Here is a 23,986-nt window from a genome sequence, read left to right on the forward strand (position 1 = left end):
ACCTGACTGTAGAAATAGCAGAACATTATGGATTCCGGGAATTCGAGGGTTGAATTGGTTGGATTCTGCCAGTGCTACAAACCTCTTCCATATCCTGTAATAAGTGGCATTTGTGGATGATTTCCTTGCCTGAAGGAGAGTTTGAATCACCTCCTGAGAACATCCTAAGTTGCCCAGCCTCCTCCGTTCAATCTCCAGGCCCTCAAACCCAGGATTTTTGGGCGTGGGTGAAGGAAACCTCCTTGCGACAGCAGGCTGCTCTTGTGAGGTAGAGGAAGCGGATTGCCTAGTGCCAGACTGACCAAGAGCGGGAACCAGGGTCTCTTCGGCCAGTATGGAATTATCGCTAGAATGGTGACATCCTCCTTTGTCAGATGTTGGAGAAAACGTAGAATTAAGGGCGTTGGGGGGGGGGGGGGGGGAGGCATATCCCAACCGGAATGTCCATGGCTGCATCAAGGCGTCTACCCCTGCTGAAGTTGGACATGGTCCCCTCGAGAAAAATAGTGGGGTCTTTGCGTTGAGGAGAATAGATCTATTTGGGGAGTCCCCTACTGCCGGCATACTGTATTGAAGACTTCCTGGTCTAGCGACCACTCGTTGTTGCTCACGAACGACCTTGACAGGCGATCGGCTAGTTGGTTTTCGGGACCTGGAATATAGGATGCTCTTAGGTCGCATAGATTCTTCTCCGCCCAGGAAATTATTGGGGTCACCTCGCTGAATAGTGATCTGCTGTGTGTGTGCCCCCTTGGTTCTGGACGTAAGCCACTGTTGCTCTGTTGTCCATTTGGAGAAGGATTGATTTGCCTCTGAGGAGAGGGGCTAAATGCAGGAACGCCATCCAAGCGGCCCTTAGCTCCAGGATGTTGGAAATCACCCCCTCCGCACTGAATGGCCACTTCCCTTGAACTAACTTGTTTTGGGAGTGGGCCCCCCAACCGAGCTGACTGGCATCCGAGGTAAGAACGGTCCAGGTAACAGGCCCGAGGGACCGAGGTACTAACAGATTGGAAGGCCTTGTCCACCACCAGAGGCTGGACTTCATAGAGGAGGTAACAATTGCCTGAGGTGTTCTTTCCCCCATTGTGCCAGGAAACCCAGTTGGAAGTCCCGCAGGTGCCATCTGGCCCATTTTATCATTGGGATGCATGACGCGAGGGAGCCTGTGAGGCTCAGGCAGTCTGAAGCTGACATGCTGTGGGATGTAATTTTGCCTTCTTCACCTTCTGGATTAAAGCTGGAATTTTCTCGGGTGGAAGAGAGGCTGCCTTCTCCGGGGTGCTGAATAAGGCTCCCAAGTAAATCATCTTTTGTGTTGGTGTTAGTTAGCTTTTTGCAAAGTTGATCAGCCAACCGAACCTGATCAAGGTGTTTAGCACTGTTTGAGTGTGTTCCCCCAAGGTACTCTTGTGTTGTGACAGAACTAGTATATCGTCCAAATAGTACAACACTTGTATCCCCCTTTCCCGGAGGGGGGCCAGGATGGCTCCTAAGACTTTTGAAAAGGTTCTGGGTGCTGACGAGATTCCAAACGGGAGACATTGGAACTGGTAGATGTAGACTGCCCACTTTGTGTTTAAATTTTTTTTATTCTTTTCATATAGAAATCTTTACAAACTCTTTTAAGACTGCCCACTTTGAACCGCAAAAAATGTTGGAACTGGCTGTGAATGGGGATGTGGCTGTGAATGGGGATGTGGAGGTACGCATCCTGGAGATCTATGGAAGCCATCCAGTCCCCCGGCTGGACTGATAGAATCACCGTGTTCAGCGATTTCCATCTTGAAGTGCTCTAAACAAATATACTCGTTTAGTTTCTTTAGATCTAACACGGGTCTCCACCCTCCCGTCTTCTTGGGCACTAAAAAGACTGGAGAGTAAAATCCCGAATTTATCTCTGGCACTGGTAGAACTGCCTTCTGCTGTATGAGTATCTGAATGTATTGAAATAATACTTCCTTTTTCTCCTTGGAGGCTGGGATTTTGGTGTTTTGAAAGGAAAATGGTGGAGGGCGTGTCTTGAATCTCCAAAAATGTCCCTGGAGAATAGTGGACACTACCCATTGATCTGTGCAGCCTTCCACCCAGACCTGCGCATAGGATTTTAGTCTTGCTCCCACTAAGCCGGTCTGGGCGGAAGGGGAGTCAAAAAGACTTCTGATTATCCCCAACTGAAGTTGTGGGTTTTGGCTTTCCCAGCCTAAGGAAGGAGGCCTGTGAACCCTTCCAGCCCCTTCTGTATTCTCTACCCGGGCGGTAAGATCTTGAGTCCCTTTCTCTCTGCTGGCCCGCTGGTCTGGGAGAAAACCTCTTTATTCTGCTTCTGTCTTGAGGGATCAGACCACTCTTACCCATTTTGAGTCAATTTTCTCCCCCTACAGCGCCTTCCCGTCGTACGGGATGCGACACCACGATTGTTTAGACGATGCGTCTGCCGCCCATGGTTTCAGCCACAGGGCCCTTCTGGCTGTGATGGAATACAGCATGGCTCTAGATGGCCGCCTCCGCCATAAAATCCGAGGCCAGCTTCAGCTCATCCAAGGCTTTTATATTTTCTTCGGTGTCTATGCCAGCCCTGAGGGCTGTCTCGATGTTATCCGACCATACTTTGGTGGCTCTAGAAATAAATGATAAGGCTACTGCCGGCTTGCAGGCCCCTCCGGTTGCCTGGTAAACTTTTTTGAGATCTGTGTCGATCCTCCGATCCAAGGCATCCTTGAAGGAGACCGCGTCTTCTAAAGGCAAGGTCGTATTCTTGGCTAGTCTCATGACTGAAGCGTCTACAGATGGGACAGAGTCAGAGTTTAGCATCCGATTCGGCTAATGGGTACAGTTTCTGAAAACGGTTAAAGGCGACTGGCCTTTTATCTACCCTTTGCCATTCTCCTAGGATAACTCCCTTAATCTCTTCCATCAGGGGAAAATTTGAAACTTTTTTTGTCAAATGAGGAAAGTATATTTTTGTTTTGGACGGAGGTTCAGGATCCTCCTCCCATTGAATAGCGTCCTTGACTGCTACCACAAAGGGCTTCACTAGGCCAAAGTCAAAGGTTGAAAGGTCCTCCTCATTCGGGACTGACTCATCCTCTGAGATGCTTCCCTCGGGATGAGGGGTGGATGTCCCTGCGACCTCCTGATCAGCGGGAGGGGAGGCGGAAGTGTTCTGCACTGAGGCAAATTCTCTGATAGACTCTTTGATTAGGTCTTTAATGGAACTTGAGGAACCTTGTCTTTCTGCTGTAGCCTCTAGAAAACACTGGCCACAGGCTAGTTTCCCAGGAAGGGCTTTCCTGCCACACACCCAACAATCATCCCTCTTTGGTTTGGAGGAAGTGTGGTGGGAAGAACTATGGTGACTACTGGAATTATGGCCGGAGGCATGAGAGTGTCCAGAGCTTCTGTGGCTCCTCGAGCCTCTGTCCTGGGAGGATCTGCAAGATGAGTCTCGTTGCGGGCTGAGAAAACAAAAATACAAGATGCTAATTTTTTCCACCTGCTGATGTGCTCTTTTTTTTTTTTTTTTTCTTTTTTTTAAAAAGCTTACCTGCTGTTGCAGCCCTTACCTAGTGGAATGTTGAGGATCTTTTTGTAGCGGCATGACTATGTCCAGGGCAGCTAAGGGTAGATTTTTTAGAAATTACTATGATACCCTATGAACTATAGATACTAGACACATATATCTAAAAAAAATTATATATATATATATATATATATATATATATATATATATATATATATATATATATATATATATATACAGTTGTGTTCAAAATTATTCAACCCCCCAATGCTGTAAAGGGTTTTAGGGAATTTAGTGTACATTTCTAATTGTATTCAGAATAAAATCCTACAAGGACTTCTTAAAGAACCATATGCAACTAAAATGACATCAATTGGTTTTGTAATACAGTAGTAAATGTTTGTTTATTTTGTGAATTCTTCATTTACACAATTATTCAACCCCTTAAAGACTACCACTCTGAAGAACAGAAGTTCATTGAAGTGTTTTCAATCAGGTATTGAAAACACCTGTGGATGTCAGGGAGCAGCAATAAAGCCTAATAAGCACCAATCAGGCAGCTTTAAAATGACTGTGATACTCAGCTCCTTCTAGACATTTACTGGTGTGGTTACAAACATGGTGAAGTCAAGGGTATGGTCCGGGAAGACGAGAAGAGGTGATTACTCTTCACAGGCAGGGCAATGGCTATAAGAAGATTGCAAAGATGTTAAACATACCAAGAGACACCATAGGAAGCATCATTCGCAAATTCAAGGCAAAGGGCACTGTTGAAACGCTACCTGGTCGTGGCAGAAAGAAGATGCTGACTTCGACTGCTGAGCGCTACCTGAAGCGTAGAGTGGAGAAAAGTCCCTGTGTGACTGCTGAGGAACTGACAAAAGATTTGTCAGATGTGGGTACTGAGGTTTCTGCTCAGACAATACGGCGCACACTGCGTAATGAAGGCCTCCATGCCAGAACTCCCAGGCACACCCCATTGCTGTCTCCAAAGAATAAGAGTCGACTGCAGTATGCAAAAATCGTGTGGACAAACCACAGAAGTTTTGGGATTGTGTTCTGTGGACTGATGAAACAAAATTAGAAGTGTTTGGGCCCATGGATCAATGCTATGTTTGGAGGAGGAAGAACAAGGCCTATGATGAAAAGAACACCTTGCCTACTGTGAAGCATGGCGGGGGGTCAATCATGCTTTGGGGCTGTTTTGCTTCTGCAGGTACAGGGAAGCTTCAGCGTGTGCAAGGTACCATTAATTCTCTTCAGTAGCAGGAGATGGTGGATAACAATGTGATGCAGTCCGTCACAAACCTGAGGCTTGGGAGACGTTGGACCTTTCAACAGGACAATGATCCCAAGCATACCTCCAAGTCCACTAGAGCATGGTTGCAGATTAAAGGCTGGAACATTTTGGAGTGGCCATCGCAGTCACCAGACTTAAATCCGATTGAGAACCTCTGGTAGGACTTAAAGAAAGCAGTTGCAGTGCCTAAGAATGTGACTGAACTGGAGGCTTTTGCCCATGACGAATGGGCGAAGATACCCGTAGATCGCTGCAAGACACTTGTGTCAAGCTATGCTTCACGTTTAAAAGCTGTTCTAACTGTAAAAGGATGTTGTACTAAGTACTAAGATTGAATGTCACTTGGGGGTTGAATAAAACTGATAATGATGTGAGCACAGAAAAGACATTTGTGGTTATTTCATTATAAATGTTATGTTATATTTGTCTGACCTACACGTGCCTCTTTGATTTAATTGTAAGCAGGATGACTGATCAAAATCGGTGTCAAACTGGGCAAAACAATCAATTTCAGTGGGGGTTGAATAATTTTGAATACAACTGTGTGTGTATGTATGTATGTATGTATGTATGTATGTATGTGTGTGTGTGTGTGTGTGTGTGTGTGTGTGTGTGTGTGTATGTGTGTAATATATATATATATATATATATATATATATATATATATATATATACACACACATACCCGCGTGTACCCACACATATATACACATGTGCAGATACATCACACGTATATATACAAACACACACACACACACCCTATGCACAGATTAAAGTTAATCACCATACCTATCCGAGATGAAAACATATATATACATGAGCCCAGTGAACACAAAAAAAAATGAATTGTCACCAAGGAGAATGAACTAATAATTCACCATAAAGAAAATTTTCTGTTTTCTCTTTTTTTTTTTTTTTTAACATGTATTTTTTTGGGAATCCAAAGTCTTACCCTGGCAGGGATCCATGGTTAGTGCAGGAGAGGTGGAGAGCAGAGATGCTTCTCTGAAGGCAGCCTGTCCTCAAATGAGGCAAACAGGCTGCTTAAGTAGATTGGGAGTACCAAGATGGCCGCCCGCGATGCACCGCCGGAGCCACGCCCACCGAGATGACAAAGCTGAGCTCTGTGACGCGCACGAAGCGCCGACAGCATGGGGAAAGCTGCGAACGGGGTATCAGCTGTAGTGCTCCCTCTCTAAACCCCCCCCCCCCCACACCGAGCGATGCGGAAGCTGGATGGTAGTGGGAAGCCAGGTAAAGCACATCAACAGTGCTATAGAACCTGACACTGGGAGCAAAAGGGTGATGCTAAGGACAGTCAGCCTGTGTACCTATCGAGGAGAGGGGAAGCTCCTGGAGGTACTGTGTGTGTGTGTGTGTTGCCAAAAAAAGATCCACAGAAAAAAGGCCTCCTATACTTATCTGGTGCCTTTAGCAACCCAAGCGATAGTACTCCATCCTGCAGGAGAGCATGAACCTGCAACGGTTACACCATAAGACGGTGAGGTAGGACTGACGCGTGATCCTGCGGGGATGAGGACAGAAAAAAGAATGCCTAACGAGGGGGGGCTACTGCCTGTCGGTCGGGGGCGGAGCCATGACCATTGGTATGCTGCCATGGAGGCACCAGGGAAAAAAAATCAAATGCTGGTGAGCCGCGTTTTTGGCCGTTTATCAGCATTTTTTGATGTATCAGAACCCACTGGTTTTGGTGGGTTTTTAAAGCCAAAAAACGCCCCAGCCAAAAACTGCTCATGACAGCCTATGTGTGCACTGACCAATAATATGATGGGGAGTTTGACTGTAGAACAAAACATCTGAAGCCAAAAACAGCTGCTGTAAAAACGTCCAGTGTGCATGAGGTCTGAATGCTAATTACTCAGTCATGCAGTACTCTACCCAAACAAAATTGTTATAATTTTTTTTCACACAAATAGAGCTTTCTTTTAGTGGTATTTAATCACCACTGGGTTTTAATTTTTTGCAATATAAGTGGAAAAAAGGGAAAAGTTTGGAAAAACTATTTTATTTTTTTAAGTTTCCACGATAACATTTTGCAAATTAAGTAATTTTTGTTCAAAAATTTGGTCCAAAATTTATATTGCTACATATATTTGGTAAAAATCACCGAAATAAGTGTATATTATTTGGTCTGTGTTAAAGTTGGTCTACAAGCTATGGTGCAAATCATTGAAAATTGATTACACCTGATGCACTGATGGCTTATCTCCTTTTTTTGAGGCCATGAAGTGTCAGGAAAGTACAAATATCCCCCAAATGACACCTTTTTGAAAAGTAGAGTCCAAGGTATTTAGTAAGAGGCATAGTGAGTTTTTTGAAGTTGTAATTTTTTACCACAATTCTTGGGTAAATAAATTATTATTTTTATTTATTTTTTAACACAAAATTTGTCATAAGTTACCATATTTATTGGCACAATAACATGCACTCTTTTTTTTTTTCCCTGAAATTTGGGGGGAAAGCAGGGGTGCGTGTTATATGTAAAACATTCTGAATGAACAAAATAGTAGCGCTATGTGCAAAAATTATTTTGAACAATCCTAAATAAATGTGAAAATAAATCTGTGACAAAATATACACATACTAAACCATAATGGGTATATGTGAGAAGTGAAACATTCATCCAGTGAAAAAAAGGATAAATTAACAAGCCAAGTCCATAAGTGATTGATTCAATTCCAAAGTGATTAAGCTTAAAGTGTCCAAAAAAAAATCTTCTTAAATAATCTTGCTTGAAACCTTCCACCACACCATAGTGCTCAGTGACTACACACCCAAAGGAATTGCGCTTACCAATAAGATAAATCTCCAAACAAAATAATCAATTACACCAGTGTTCCAATATATCAGAAGTTGCTGTGCTCAAAATCACTGATAAAGTTTTCGTAAAGAGAATACGAAGGTGACCAAAGATGTCCTTTACCAATAAGTGTGAGCACCAAACATCCACCAATAGAATGATCAACACTTCTAATTGGTCCCCAGATCAGTGCAGGGGAGAGGGGGTGTGAGGAATTTAGGGGGTTGTATGTTTTTACATACTCTTCACATTTTTTTTTTTTTTTTTTTTTTTTTCAAATCTTTTTATTAGGTTTTGTAAAATATAAACACAGTGCAATGCAACAATTCGTATAATCGCATTCAAATACAAAGTCATATTGAACGAGTGAATAATCAAGTTACACATATGGGATAAGTAAAATCGTATTAGGATCTTAAACAATAAACAGTGTGGTTAGTGGAAAACTAAATAAAAGGGGATTGGAGAGCAGGGGGAGGATAACAATTGGTGCTCTAGTAAAAGATAAGAGGAGTAATGAATATAAAAGATAATTCCCAGCATAAGTAGAACATTATATCTAAACGTCTTAATTTAATTTAAGAGATCAATTAATTAGAAAGAGATGGATAAATTAGTGATATAACATCGGCTATCTAACAAAATTTCAAATTCCCTAGACTTCGTAAATTGCAACCAGCATGCCCATTTCCCATAGAACTTTTTTGAGGCGTCAGAAGATTGATGGATCAAATCTTCCATATTTGCTATGTGTTGGACTTTTCGTAGCCAATCAGAGATAGAGGGGGGCGAGGGTTGTAACCATTTAGCAGGGATACAGAGTTTAGCAGCATTGATGAGATGTAGGATTATTGAATCCTTGTAAACTGAATTTGGTAAGGATGAGTGATGTAGTAAGTATTGTTGAGCAGAATGGTCTGGAGCAAAAGTAGTGATTTTATATATTAGGTCGTGGATCATTTCCCAGAAGGGTTTAATGTCTCTACATTCCCACCATATATGGAGTAATGTTCCCTCATCAGACTTACAGCGCCAGCACAAAGGGGATACAGTTGGATTAAATTTACTAACAATATGGGGGGTCCTGTACCACCTCGAGTACAATTTGTATCCGTTTTCTTGGGTTAGCACATTTAAGGAACCCTTGTGTAATCTGCAGAAGACAGTTTCCCATTGTTCTTTTGAAAGGGAAATATTTAGTTCTTTTTCCCATTTTAGATTTGTGTTGTCTGATTTTAAATCAAAATCTGAAACAAATAAAGCGTGTAACGTCGAAATTAAATGTTTTTGAGGAGATTTCTTAAGACATATGTTTTCAAATGGGGTTTTTGGCCTGTGCCAATTATAACATGAATTGGGTTTAGTCACGAAACTTGTAATTATTTCATAGTCAGATCGGGACATGTTAGTATCCGGGTGGTCAGTGATGAATGAGTCATAAGAGATAATGGTACCTTGTTTGAAAAGCGTGTTGACTCTCAATAAGTCTGTTAAATGTGGATCAGCAAGTATAGTATCATACATTTCCAAATGTATTTCTGGGTTGAAGATTAAAGGGGTCATGGGACCATATACAGAAGAAATATCATATTTTTTGCAAAGGGATTTAAAAATATGTAATGTATTACCAGTGATAGGGTGAGAATTGATCTTTCGAGGGATTTTACTGGGATGAATCCATGGTAGGTGTGTCAAAGGTATATGGCGTGTTTGCGAGGAATTCTCTAGATTAACCCAGTCTTTAATGCGATCATGTAAATGCCAATCCGAAATACAGGTCAAATGACAAGCCCAATAATATTTTTGCAAATCAGGTAATCCTATTCCACCCAACAGTTTAGGGATGATGAGTTTATGCCACTTTATTCTAGGCTGCCTTGTGTTCAATATAAATTTCAGACACATTCACCTAAAGTTTTTGAAAAAAGCGCATGGAACCCTGACTGGTATCGTCTGCAACAGATACAAAAACCTTGGGAGAACGTTCATTTGTATAATGTCCGCTCTCCCGAACCATGAGAAGAAATTTGAACCCCATTTTGAGTAGATAATTTTTGACGGTATTAAATAGGGGTATAAAGTTTTTGTTATATAAATCTTTCACATTAGGTGTTAATTTAATTCCTAGGTACGTTAAGTATTCTTCTTCCCATTTTTTTAAGTAGCTGCTTTTTTTGGGGTTTTCATATTGATTGGTGCAGTGGGGTGGAAGAAGGTTGAACGATGCATATAATTTCCTTTTTTCACGATTTATTTATTACGGTGTGTGTTATATGCCGACAGCGTACCTCACCGAGCCATCATCTCCTCTCGGCTCCTCGGCTTTCACGTCACACACACACACAGTCCCGCCACCGGCATTGGACCAGTGTTCTGCCTATCGCAGTAGCTGGTCCAATGCCGATTGCAGAGGTGGGACTGTGTGTGTGTGTGTGTGTGTGTGTGTGAGCTGAGTGGAGAGGGGATGACGGCTTGTAATTTCCTAAATTAGGCTGCTGGTGAGGGAGATGGTGAGGCTGTAAATGAAGGCATTAATCGGGCTGCATTGGGGTAATTAATCAGGCTGCATTGATGACTTTATTTGGGCTGCACTGAGAACATTAATCAGGCTGCAGATGGAGATTGATGGGCACTGACCCTTAATTTGATTCAAAGTTTTTTTATTTAAACGTTTTTTTTTTTTCCCCCCTGAAACTTTCCTCTTGTATGCCGATAAATACGGTATTTCTCACACACAGCATATGCATACTTTCAATTGCACCCCAAAATACATTCTGCTACTTGTCCCAAGTAATGGTGATCCCACATGTTTGGGACTTTTACACAGCGTGGCCACATAGAGAGGTCCAACCTGCAAGGAGCACCATCAGGCGTTCTAGGGGCATAAATTACACATAGTTTCCTAACAAACTATTACACTTTTGAAGGCCCTGGAGCACCAGGATAATTGAATTACCCACAAAATGACCCCATTTTGAAAAGCTAACACCCCAAAGTATATTATATGAGGCATAATGAGTCTTTTGAGAAGTTCATATTCTTTCTTTTCTTTCTTATATATTTCTAACACATAGCATGTAAATAGAAAAAATTACACCCCAAAATACATTCTGCTACTCCTGAGTATGGCGATACCACATGCGTGAGACTTTTTTACACAGCCTGGCCACATAGTGAGGTCCAACATTGAAGTCGTACCTTCAGGCATTCTAGGAGCATAAATTGCACATATAATTTTATTCCTACCTATCACAATTTTGAAGGTCCTGGAGCACCACGACAGTGAAATTGCCAACAAAATGACCCCATTTTCAAAAGAAAACACAACAGTGTATTTTATGAGGCATGGGCTGCACATAGGTACTCTGATGGGCTGGAGAAAGGTACTCTGGGACTTTAATAGGCTGGGGGGCAATCGGTGTGATTAATGTGCACTGTTACGGCAATCTCCTCATCGCACACGATCGGTGAGGAGAACCCGGTAACAGCTTGTTTACATCTCATTGGATTTTTCCCGCAATTGGGAATGGGCTGTGTTGGGTAATACAGTCTTGTCACCGTTCGCCGCTCGTGCATGTAACTTACTGTGGATGGACACAGCCGGTCACGTGGTAAAGAGACAATTTTTATTGTCCCTTTACACTGATCTGGGATGGGCTGTGTCCGAGGGACACTGCTCATCTCCGATCGCTGGGGAGCCCATATTAGTGCCGATAAGCAGAGGACGTCATACAACGCCCGCCCAGTTTGGCATCATATGACAATGGCTCGGTATGGAAGTGGTTAACGCTGTACCAACTGGCATTTTAAAGAGTTTTCTGAATCGAAAGGTGCAATTACTCTACAGCGGGGGTCAGCAACCAGTAGATCACAGACAGGAGACTGGTAGATCACATTTGGGCTTGCATACCCGCCATCTCAGAGCATCAAACAGAGTGCAATAAGCCGATGCCTCCTCTGTAGTGCTGGCTCTTGTCCCATGGGAAGTGATACCAACTGCACGCCACCCATTATCCCTCCTAGCGGTCTCCAGAGTGGTGCCAGCAGCAGGAAAAGGGAGATCTTCAGGTCAGTGTGAAGCAATACACTGGGTATAATATTATAGGGCTGATTTCACACTGATGTGCTGCGGTTTACCCACATCTGTCAATCATGACCCATTCAAATGAATGAGGTCGCTCTGAAAATGCCCTGCAACCATGTACAGTACAGCAAACAAGAGGTAAAGCAGGCAGCATTGTTTTGCTTTCTCACCACCTGCTTTTTAACCTCTTGAACCCTGCATAAGCATACAGTTGCGGGGCACTTGCAGAGTGGCCCCATTTACTTAAAAGGGTCGTGATTGGCAAGCGGTGACACCCACCCAGTGGCGTTGCTAGTGGGGGTGGGGTTGCGAGCCAAACCGGGAGACACCCGTCAGAGGGGTGACATCTGTGTGCAGTGGCACCGCTAACACGCAAGTCCTTATTGATCTGTGTCTCAGATCTCCCTGGCTGCCTCACACAGCGGAGCCCTCCGAAGCCACCTCCCCTCCTCTCTGTTTATATCTACAGGAGGGGGAGGTGGTTTCGGTCCACTCCACTGTGTAGGAGGGAGTTCAAGGAACAAAATGCTGTATACCACGCTGTTCTGAGGTCTGAAAATGTTAATGTCTGCACTGATGGAGGGGGGTGTCTGCACGGAAGGGGGTATCTGCACTAATGGAGGGGGGTGTTCACTGATGCAGGGGGATCTGCACTGAGGGAGCTGCACTGATGGAGTTTTTTTGGCGCTGATGGAGGGGGGTTTGCGCTGATGGGAGGGGGGGTCTGCACTGAGGGAAGTCTATAGTGAGGGAGGGGGATTTATACTGTGGGAGGGGGATCTGTACCTAATGGAGGGTGGTCTGTACTGAGGGTGGACTATAGTGGAGGGGGGTGACACCAACTTTTTCCGCACCGGCTGACACCCACCCTAGTGACACCACTGCTCCCACCAGAAGCAACAGGGGATTTAATTCCTGCTGCAGCATGTGCACACATTTGGTTGCTGCCTCTATGCCTCTATACCTTAAACGAGTAGGGATTGGAAGTGGTAAACCGCAAATCAACCACAGGGTTTTGCTGCCCTCAACTTGGTGTGAACGAGCCCTAAGGGTCCCGCTGCCGAATGCAACTAGGGGCTCATTCACAAGTGCAGCAGGTACCACTGCTCCCCAGAAAAGTGATCCGAGTGTGTTTGACAGGTGATGGGGAGGTGATATCTTGCCTCCTCACCAACTGACTTAACCCCATGAGTGCCGTGCAATGCATGCGATTGTGACACAGTAGAACAGCAATTACAGGTTTAAATCGGGTGTGAGGAGGAGACACTCTGCCAGGCGATCTTTGACTTCTGTGTTGTTCTGGTAGAGCTCCACCTCTCTAAGGTTGCCTACCCCTGATCTACAGTCTATTAAACATCAGCAAGGCACCATTGCTTTTTTTTACATTGAGTGTTTTTAAAATGTAATTGCTTCCAAAGCATTTTTTTGATTTTGGGAAGGAAAATGAGTTTCCACTTCCGATTCCATGTGGCCTGGCAGGGCATACAGTTTAGGCTTTTTCTATATATATTTTTTTTTAACAATATTCTCTTTTTTGAGAGTTTGCATAGTTGTTTTTTTTATTTTTTTTTATTTAATGTGGCAGTCATTTAACCTTAAAGCGGTAGTGAACCCCAAACCAAAAATTAATGATGCTGCATCCTACGAATCATTGGATGTGGTTTGCTCCTGTCGTTCCTTCCTGCTTAGCTTAGATGAATGAAATCTGACCAGTTGGAATTAGTTAGATGAAATCAGGTGCTCATAGGAGGCTTTTTAAAATGTAGAACAAAACTGCTTTAATATGCTAATGTAAAAATGGGGTTGCTTTTAAACCAACAAATGTTTGAAATTGTATTTTAAAACATGGTTCTTGTTGCAGACCAAGAAAAGATGTTTTGAAGATTTGCTTAGTATACCGCTACCAAAGATTTTACCAGACTACGATTTGCTTCCTTCTCCACCTCATTCAGATGAAAGCAAAGGTACCGTATGTTTAAATCATGGTGAAAAGTATTAATTTTGTTGCTGTATAATGTTCTGTGGTAAGGAAAAGGGTAAATACTGCGCTAATGGTACTTATATGACAAAAATTAAACTAAGTGTACAATAAGCTGCGACATAAAACATGTGATAATCATGTGGAGACAACTGTGCAAAGGGAATAGTCGCACTAAAATAACATTTAAAGTGTGTATAGAAAATTTCAAGTGCTTATTGAAATGGAAATATTCTAATAAAAATATATATTAAACAAATACACATGACTACTACACAAATACGTGACATATATAGTGAAGAGCGCAAAATATATTGAAATGTAAAACATCACACAGATCTTCTGCGTGAAACAAAATCCGTAAGTATAGATAGCAAATGTTCATGCGTGTAAAAAAATTATAATAAAATCTAGCATATATTGAATAAAAAATATGACAAATAAAAATAGTCCAATATATTTAAATAGAAAAAAGAAAATTCCAGTCCCACAATGGAAAATCCGTATACGTTAGAGTTGCAGAAAGAAAAGGATGAAATGGTTGTTCACCACCACCAAGATGTATTCCTCCTCCTACGGTACCCACAGGTAAAAGATTGAACCTTACCAGATAAGGTGAACCTTCCTAGGGCAAGGTCATTAGGGCTTGCAGATGAACCTCTGCGGGGTCTTAGTATTTCTCCACAATGTCGAGATCATCGGACTCCTGTAGTCCTCCTCGTCTAAACTCAAGAGTTGCCAAATGGAAAAAAGTGGGTACCCCTCTCTCCAAGGGAATAAATCCCATACGTGGAACAGGGGGATGAGAAAAAACCTACAATAGTGCATTATCTCACAAAAAGTTGGAGCATTTATTGTAAAACGAACGGTACATGAAGATTTAAAAAAAGAAAGTTAAAAAGCAGGCAAAAGCTATGAAAATAAACGTACGCCCGTGCTTCTGGGGTCGTAAAGGGTCGTGGTGATGACAATACGTAGCGTCGCCCTGACCAGTTTCGTCAAATCTGACGTTCTCTGTAACTGTTGGAGTGGGCTTGTAATTCTAGCTCAGCAATATGCGCTATGTTGATCTCTTAGAACACTCCACATCCCTGGCTTGAGGAAATCTTTTGTGCGGACATGTGTTTTGGTAACACATGTCAAAGTTGGTTATTTCCTTTTGGAGAATTTTCTTCCCACTTCCTGTTTTTGTCTTTGCAGCAGGAAGTAAGGGGCAATCTCCCCTGTGGGTATACAGACAGCAATAAAAAATGTAGAATCTTCTAACCCTTTCCCACTCTATTCAGAGCTAGGAATTTTTTTTGGCTGGCATACCAATTTTTCTAAAAGAACTAGTGGTGGAACCTCCATGGATGTTGCCACTCCGGGAGAATCTCTTACTTCAGGGACCAATGTGTTGCCTTTAGGTGGAATGATGGAGCCTGGTTACTGAGGAGCAGTTGCTGAAGGCTAAGGGCTTCTTAAACTGACTGGTGAACATGCTGCTGAGCAGCAGAAAGGAGATGCACTATATGCCAAAGTGTGGAAGCGGTTAAATACTTAAGGTATATAGTCCTATCACAGTCCTGGAATTTTTGCAGTGAGGAGCAGACCAGGGCCTCACCCTCAACACACTGAAGAGCCAAGTCTCGGCACTCTCTGTATATTTAGAAGAGGCCCTAGCATCCAATCCGTGGATAGTCACGTTTTTCAGGGCATTAAGCAGGCAGAGTCTGGTGCAGGGGCCACTATTCCCTAAGTGGGACCTGTCCCTGGTTTTACATGCCCTTGTACGGGGGGGGGGGCAGCCCATGCTGGTGCTGAACTGTCTGGGTGGTCACTGACCTGAGTCACCTAGGTTTGTCTAGGTGACTAGTTGTTAATAAGCTTACTGTTTAATTAGATTACAGTTTGTTTGGCTATTCTTTAGATGTGCTCATGATGTTACTGTTTACAGTTTTTTGTTTAGGATGATGTAATCAGGCTCCTATCTGATTTTGTATGTTATGGCATGTATTCTGTGTTTATTTCCAATAGTCCATTCCAGTTTGCACCTAACCTAGTGTTGTCTAGTTCTTGGGTGCAATGCTCCGCTACAATTCCTGGTTCCAGAGTGGAGGAAGCTGTTACTTTGGCGACGGCACACAAACGGGGTGCCAAGTGGTCCGTCACGGATGGTATATATTCATTGCAAAACCCCAGGTTGAGCTGTATTCACACATTCTCTAAAAAAAACTTGTCAAAACAAGGTACTAAAATATATTTTCTAAGATATTCAGAGTTGATAATTGTGTGTGGTGTGCCAGTTATCGCACACTATACTCCCTGCATCAGTATTCTGCAATGTTATTCAGATACATTTAGTGACAATTATTTTTTTGCTTTTTTGTTTTTGTTTTATAGTTTATCCCGTTCAGGCAAACAATACCAGGAAATTTGTTCCAGCATTTTCTTGTTTTTACAGTTATGGTCACTGTTCCCCAAGTTTTCCTTCAATTTGAATATTTCTAGTAAGCAATTTGTTTGCAAAAAAAAAAAAAAACGATACAGTTGAATATTTGTTTCTACTTTGTGCTCCTTAAAACTGATTCTTAAATTGTCCTTTTAATATGTATTTGAATTGTGTTGCCCTTGCACTGTTCCAGTGGCATTATTGCACCAGTTGGTTTTATAGTTGTTAAATTCTCCTATTACTTTTCAGCCTGTTCAGCCGTTTCTCTGTGTGCAAGGAGCCTCTGCATCTTAGTATTAAGGGGCAAGCAAATCTACATTAAATAATTTAGCAATATGCCTAATGATGGGTCATTGTACCTCAGCATCATTGAGCAGATTATTTTTCACACTACCTTTTTAACGGATGACTCTCTCCTTTTCTTCCATTCATTTTTATTAGTGTAGCGCCCCCTTACTTTCAGTATGGGCACTACGCTAAATTTAGTGGGGAATGGGAGAGTTGTTTTGCTCCCATTCACAATTTGCTAAATTGGGACTTCTGTCATTCCAGAAAAATCCACTGGGTCAGTCTGTGCTCCAGGGATGCGGTACCATCCCTGGCCAGCAGTTGGCGCCAGAGGGGTTCTGGCAGAGTAAGTTTTCCCCAGCAGCCAATTAGAGGAGTTTTTCCCGGGGAGGGTATATCTGTGACAGGTGTCATGTGCTAGGCAAGTTTTCGCGGGGTCCCGGTTCCAGGTGCGACATTCACCTTCAGGGTGCGTGCATCCATGGACCCTGCCAGAGCGGCCCACCTGGCCAGAATTGCAGGCTACACAAAACCTCATCCGGAGGTAAAAGGGGACTCCAGTGACCTACTGGGTCCCAGGTTCTATTGATTGCAGGCTGGGTGCCGTTCGATTGGGGGGTCGGCTTGAGGGGAACCCGGAGGCAGGTTGTCCAACAGGGCTTGAACGAACCAATTGGATCTGGTGACCGGAATGCCGACAGGTACGCTTTGCTGTCACCTGGTGATCTATTCTAAAAACTTACTGGGAGGATTCGCTCCATTCATCCATTTAGCTCACCTAAAGTAATTGGCCTGTGGCAGAGGCCCTAGAGCCAGGTCTGTGAGAGAGATCTGTACCTCCCAGCAAATCCAAAGTGACACCTCGGCTGCCAGGCTTGTGATAGGGGTCTGTCCGGGGGCACTTCACCCACTCAGAAAGAGTGGCGACGAATCACAAGTTGATACTACTGAGAGCAGGACTGCTCGGTTCATATTCAGGCATGATATCGCAAGGTTCTCCTTTTTCTCCTCATCAACCTTTTTCTTCTCATTTGAAGTTGATGTTGGCCGAGTTGGCCAGGAAATAAAGCATTGGAAAACCCTTTATTCACTGTCTGGACCTTCGCTCACTGCTTTGTTCTCCAACCACACCCATACGCCACATTAAGGTAACTCCAATATGCCGATCCCAATAACAAATCAGCAGCTCCTTCGGGGGTAGCGCTACATTAGTAATAACAAAAATGTACAACATCTATTTCTTGGTCAATCCATGACATTCTAGTAACGGTTGCAGATAAGTGTCAGCAAATGGCAAACAGCCTAAAAGTAACCTCCAATTTGGTCAGGTAACAGGGCTGTAATCGACCTTAAACCTAAACACACTGGAAATAGCTATAACATAATCATCAAGAAAACAATACTATGCCAATTCACGTTGTATCATGTAGTTATTTACAACCCATATGATTTCGTAGCCCTTCTCTGGTGTATATATGAAACAGTCACACAGAACTAACAATGGCATAATGGTTAAACCAACATGGGCTCTTGGTTCGATTCACCCGAGTGAGGTAATCGATAAAATGTGTGCAATTTCATTTAAGCTCTGTATTCCTCTCCCACTGCAAAAGTCTGTGTTAATGGTCACCTGTCCGATGCCTTCTCCATATCAAATGGCACGCTTCAAGGTTGTCCTCTCTCCCCTCTTACTTTTGTCTTGAACCTGGAACTACTATTACGAAGACTTCGCTTGAATCCTGACATTAAGGGGGTCAATGTGTCAGGTTGCATATGTAAGCCGATTTTGCAGCTGATATCCTATTGTTCCTTGCAGACCCTTGTGTCATGATCCCCAACCTGCTTAAAGATTTCTCCCTCTTTAAGACTCTAATGCCGCGTATACACGACCATTTTTAATGGTCTAGAAAAAAACTATGTTTTTTCAACCCAATTATTGTTAAGCCGGCCTTGCCTACACACGATCATGGGAAAAAAAAATGCTCTAGCAAAGCGCGGTGACGTACAACGCTTACAACGGCACTATAAAGGGGAAGTTCCGTTCGGATGGCGCCACCCTTGGGGCTGCTTTTGCTGATTTAGTGTTAGTAAAAGTTGGGTGAGAGACGATTCGCACTTTTCAGTCTTCGTGCTTTTCAGTCTGTTACAGCGTGACGAATGTGCCATCTCCATTACAAACGCTAGATTTTACCAGAATGAGCGCTCCCGTCTCATAACTTGCTTCTGAGCATGCACGTTTTTTTTCAAATTTTTTCAAATTTAGAGCATGTTCTACATTTTTAATGGCCATTTTTTACGTCGCAAAAAATGCTCTGGCGCCCACACACGATCATTTTTAATGACCTAAAAAAAGTCATTTTTTACATCCCGAAAAACGGTCGTGTGCACGCGGCATAACGAATCTCCAGATAAATTTTTCTGAATCCCGCGCTTTTGAATGTTTCACTATCACAAGATACTCTGTTCCAATGCCAATCCAATTGGCTCTTTGGCTGGAAGCGAGATGCTATAACCTACCTTGGAGTTACTCTCCCCTCCAAACTAAATGATCTTTATTCCAGAAACTTTCTCCCAATTTTGATAACCATTCAACAGGATTTGCTGAAATGGTCCTTCGGGCCTATCTCTTGTAGGATTCTACACGTCGTGCAAACTATCCCGATAAAACTACCACTAGCCTTTTTCACGTCATACAGGCCTGCATCCAGTCTATATGGGACAAAAAGGGTCCCCGATTAGGATATGACAAGCTGACATTGCCCAAAAATTGAAAGGAGGCTGTATGTATGCAACTATGTCCTCTTCCCCAGGACCATTAACTCCAATCAGAACCCTGACTTCACTCCAGGTTTTTCAGAATTGTTCCTTAAGAACTCCAACCTTAATGCCCCAATCTGGGCCAAATTCTTCTTTGGTAAGGGCTCCCTCTTGACGCATGCAACTTTTTCCTCCCAAACATCCGGTCAAAATTTCCCCTTTTGGACGTACACTGCTCAAAAGAATTAAAGGAACACGTTTTATTCAGAGTATAGTATAGTAAAGTCAATTAAACTCCTGGGATATTGACCTGGTCCATTAAGTAGCAGAGGAAGTTGATCAGTTTCAGCTGCTTTGGTGTTAATGAAATTAACGGGTACACTAGATGGGCAACAATGAGACGACCCCCCAAAACAGAAAGGGTTTCACAGGTGAAGGCCACCGACATATTTTTTTTAACCTACTCTTTTCTGACTTTTTCACTTGTTTTGCATTTTGCTAGAGTCATTGTCACTACTAGTAGCATGAGGCGATACATGGACCCTATAGAGGTTGCACAGGCAGTCCAACTCCTCCAGGATGGTACATTAATGCGTTCCATTGACATAAAGTTTTGCTGTGTCACCCAGTCTCAGGAGCATGGTGGAGATTCGGAGAGACAGGCAGTTACTCTAGGGGGAAGCTGGACAGGGCCATAGAAGGTCCATTACTCGTCAGCAGGACCAGTATTTGCTCCTTTGTGCATGGAGGAACAGGATGAACACTGCCAGAGCCCTACAAAATTACCTCCAACAGGCCACTGGTGTGAATGTCTCTTACCAAACAATCAGAAACCAACTTCATGAGGGTGGCCTAAGGGCCCTATGTCCTCTAGTGGGCCCTGTGATCACTGCCCGGCACCATGGAGCTCAATTGAAATTTGCTATTGAACACCAGAATTGGCAAGTTTCATAGTAGGTGAGGTTGAAAAAAGACACCAGTCCATCAAGTCCAACCTATGTGTGTGATATGTCCGTATTGCCGTGTCTATCCTTATATGTTGTGGTCATTCAGGTGCTTATCTAATAGTTTCTTGAAACCATAGATGCCCCCTGCTGAGACCACCGCCTCTGGAAGGGAATTTCACATCCTTGCCACTCTTACAGTAAAGAACCCTCTATGTAGTTTAAGGTTAAACCTCTTCTTCGAATTATAATGAGTGACCACGTGTTTTGTTAACACTTTTTTGTGAAAGGGAGTTTATCCCTATTGTGGGGTCACCAGTATGTGTCAAATGCTTTTGCAAAATTCAGATACACCACGTCTACGGGCCTTCCTTTATCTAGATGGCAACTCACCTCCTCATAGAAGGTTAATAAATTGGCTTGGCTTCATGAATCCATGCTGATTACTGCTAACGATACAGTACTCATTACTAAAATCTTGTATGTAGTCACTTATCCCCTTTATAAATATTGGTGCTACATTGGCTTTTCTCCAATCAGCTGGTATCATTCCAGTCAGTAGACTGTCAGTAAAAATTAGGAACAATGGTCTCGCAATTTCTTGAATAAGTTCCCCAAGTACCCTCGGGTGCAAGCCATCTGGCCCCGGTGATTTATTAATGTTAAGTTTCCCAAGTCTAATTCTAATTCTGTCCTCTGTTAACCATGGAGGTGCTTCCTGTGATGTGTCTTGAGGATACACTGCAGTTTTGGTTACTGAAGCCCCCAGATTCCCTTGTAAAGACTGAGGTGAAAAATTAAATACCTTCGCCATCTCCCCATCCTTTGTGACCAGATGTCCTTGCTCATTCTTCCGGGGCCAATATGGTCTGTCCCACCCTTTTTTACGGTTTTACATACTTAAAGAATTTCTTGGGATTTTTTATTTTTATTTGCTCTCTTCCACTGTGTCTTTCATGTTCTATCTTAGCCGCCCTAATTGCACCCTTACATTTCTTGTTGCATTCTTTATAAGGTCTGAATGCTGATGATCTCTCTATCTTGTATTTTTTGAAGGCCTTCTCCTTTGCTTTTATATGCATTTTTTCCATTGGAGTGTTTTCAAAGTGTTCCTTTAATTTTCTTGCGTAGCCCCGCGCCGCTCTTGAATCCCTTTGCACAAGATCTGAACCACAAAGGCATTTGATATCCGACCTCTACGCTATATTGTTCTCTAACAATGATCCTAAATTAAATGAGGCTAATTGACAATGGGGGCGGGGGCTATCTCTGGACTTGACAGAGGATTGGGAATGTATATACACCTACATCCATAAAGGCTCCACCTACGTTTCCACTCCTAATGGGCATAAAATCTACTTCAAATGGTATTGAACCCTGGAAATAATCCATAAATTCTGTTCCTCCATCTCCCCTCTTTGCTGGCAATGCAATAAAGAGAAAATAAATAATAATCTCTAAGTATACTGCGCTATTAACCTCTAAGTTGAGCAGCTGCAAACACCACAACTTGATATATCGTTGTGCAATAGCAAAAAGAAATGACAAGAGCTGAGCTATATAAACATTGAAATGAATGAAATGCAACCTTGAAAATCTAGATCAAACAATTATATCAAATGGATCAAAATAAACGCAATAAGGTATCGCCACCTGTGTAGTGTATATACGGTAACAAAGTAAAAAATGTGTATGTGAAATCAAATAAAGGAAGTGTACATAAATGTTACAAGTGAATTTAAACTTCAACATGATAGAAGAAAAGCCTTGTTGATCCAACCAAGAAAAGACCCTGTTGTGTAAGCCACTTTTGTGTGGACTCAAATGTTGTTAACATTGACTTCAGGAGAATAAGCTCTCCCACATTAAATGCTGTATGGCAGGTCTAACATCCAATTCCACATCAATCACGGTGAAACTTTATGTAGTAGGTCAGTCATCGTGAAAGTAAAAAGATTCTACATAGTGTAAAACCATTCAAATAGTATTTATTTAAAAGAATATTTCACTTACATCAAGCAAGAATTTAAAGTGGAGGTCCACCCTAAAAAAAAAAATGTCACAAATTCTATAAAAAAATTGAAAAAAAAAAGGTTTTACTTATCAGAAATTGCGGTTGCTATGCTGATCTTCCTAATCTGCCTCTTCCTAGTCCGCGCTGTCTTCTGGGAACTGTGTGTATCCCAGAGAGCAGCCGCCCATTCATACAGTGCCACGAGACTCACTCATGTGCAGTAGAAAACAGGCAGTGAAGTTGCAAGGCTCCACTGCCTGTTTCTCTTTGTGAGCATGGCGGCGCCGGGAGCTGTAATGATCAAGGGATCGGCCTCGGGGGGCGACATCGAGGGAGCCTAGGACAGGTAAGTGTCCTTATTAAAAGTTAGCAGCTACTGACTTAAAAAAAATAAAAATCGCTGGTGGAACCCCGCTTTAACAAGCATGTCTTCATAGAATCCAGTAGAATTCAGTATTAGAATGCAGTAGTTGGATGAGCATCAACCTGACATGTTTTAGTCTCCAATAGACAGAAATCATCTGGGGTCTGAACGCCCCGTCTCACCTTGCGTTTATATAGGAGCAACCTTCTAAAATAATTGTAAAATTATCCCGGGAATAATTTCCAAGATGGCGTTCAGGCCTGCATGTCATGCCTAGATCTGGTATAAACAACTGCGCATGCGCGATACCAAGCCTCGGTCTCACAAACAGGATTGTTTTTTTATAGCAGCTGTATCTCACAATGCTAGGAATGGATAGCTTCCCTTATGGGGACACCCACTTATACTTATCAAATTTAAAAAATAAGTGAATTACATTTGCTAAAATGGCCTACTAATAAGGAAAGGTGGATGGACTCCTCTCAATTTTATTAATATGGTATTGGCTACTATTCTACTTTAAAGTGTGAGGCAGTGTTTAAGACAAGTAAACATATGTGCCTAATCCATATTTACGGGACAAAGGTGAAATAAACATAATTATTAAATAATTGCTTGTTCCCCCTCCTCATTAGACTATCGGACATTCCCAAATTGAACAATACCTAACTAGAAATATATAAAAATTGGGAGTAATAATATTCATACCCTAAGGGCCCTTTCACACGTGCGGACCGTATGTCCGCATTTTCATCCGTCCGTTGTGGATGAAAACGGGACATACATTGGTCCCTATGTGACTGTAACGGATTATGGACTATTCTGCCTGGACATTGATAATAATTGCAGGATCTTGAGAGACTACAAGATGTTGGTTAATTGTGACCCCAACCAGTCAATATTCTATGACTCAGTCTAGTGACATGCTAATTGCGTCAGGGCCTGGGAGGCAGTCCATTGTCCTTGTATAAAGGTGTTGTAATGGACAGGTGTTAATCCCAGGTCTGCTCTCAGAACTATAATTATGCATGCTAAAAACTGTTTATGTGTGATAACACTGTCTCTGTATGCGGAGACGAAACGTCTGCCTAGGAGACGGAGTGGGTGAAGGTTTTGTTATTAATTAAAGAATGTTTAGTAATTAGCCTTAGTGTGGGATGAGGGGGGGAGTGTCATTTGTTTCTGTACAGTTGTAACCAGATATAAGGAGGAAAAATGTGGAAAATAAAGTCAGTCTGCTTGACCCTTCAAACGTAGCACGTCTCGTTTCTTGGAAGGGCGTTCGATGGGATATACCGGCGGTACCTGCATATTGCAGCTTGCCAGGGAAAAGGACGTCTCCAACGGCTGAGACCCTCACACCAGTGGGTAGCCGTTACATTGGTTGGCAGCGGTGGGATGGTCCTTTTATCCAAAGAGCAAGTGCTGAATGGAGTCGCAGTACGCCAGGCTGAAAAGATCCACACTAAAAGATCTATTGGA

At 42.7% G+C, this 23,986-nt stretch overlaps 1 protein-coding gene across 2 annotated transcripts in view; it reads left to right on the plus strand.

The window, feature by feature from the left end:
• The window catches only part of LOC120936982 (elongin-A-like), a 146,667-nt gene that overhangs the window by 68,909 nt on the left and 53,772 nt on the right, over positions 1-23,986 (plus strand). For both annotated transcript variants that reach the window (XM_040349831.1, XM_040349832.1), the window contains exon 5: positions 13,590-13,692. In XM_040349831.1, the coding sequence (XP_040205765.1) occupies positions 13,590-13,692 (103 nt within the window). The remainder of the gene's footprint in view (positions 1-13,589; positions 13,693-23,986) is intronic.

This window comes from Rana temporaria, chromosome 4 (assembly GCF_905171775.1).
Source record: "Rana temporaria chromosome 4, aRanTem1.1, whole genome shotgun sequence".
NCBI classification, from domain to species: Eukaryota; Metazoa; Chordata; class Amphibia; order Anura; family Ranidae; genus Rana; species Rana temporaria.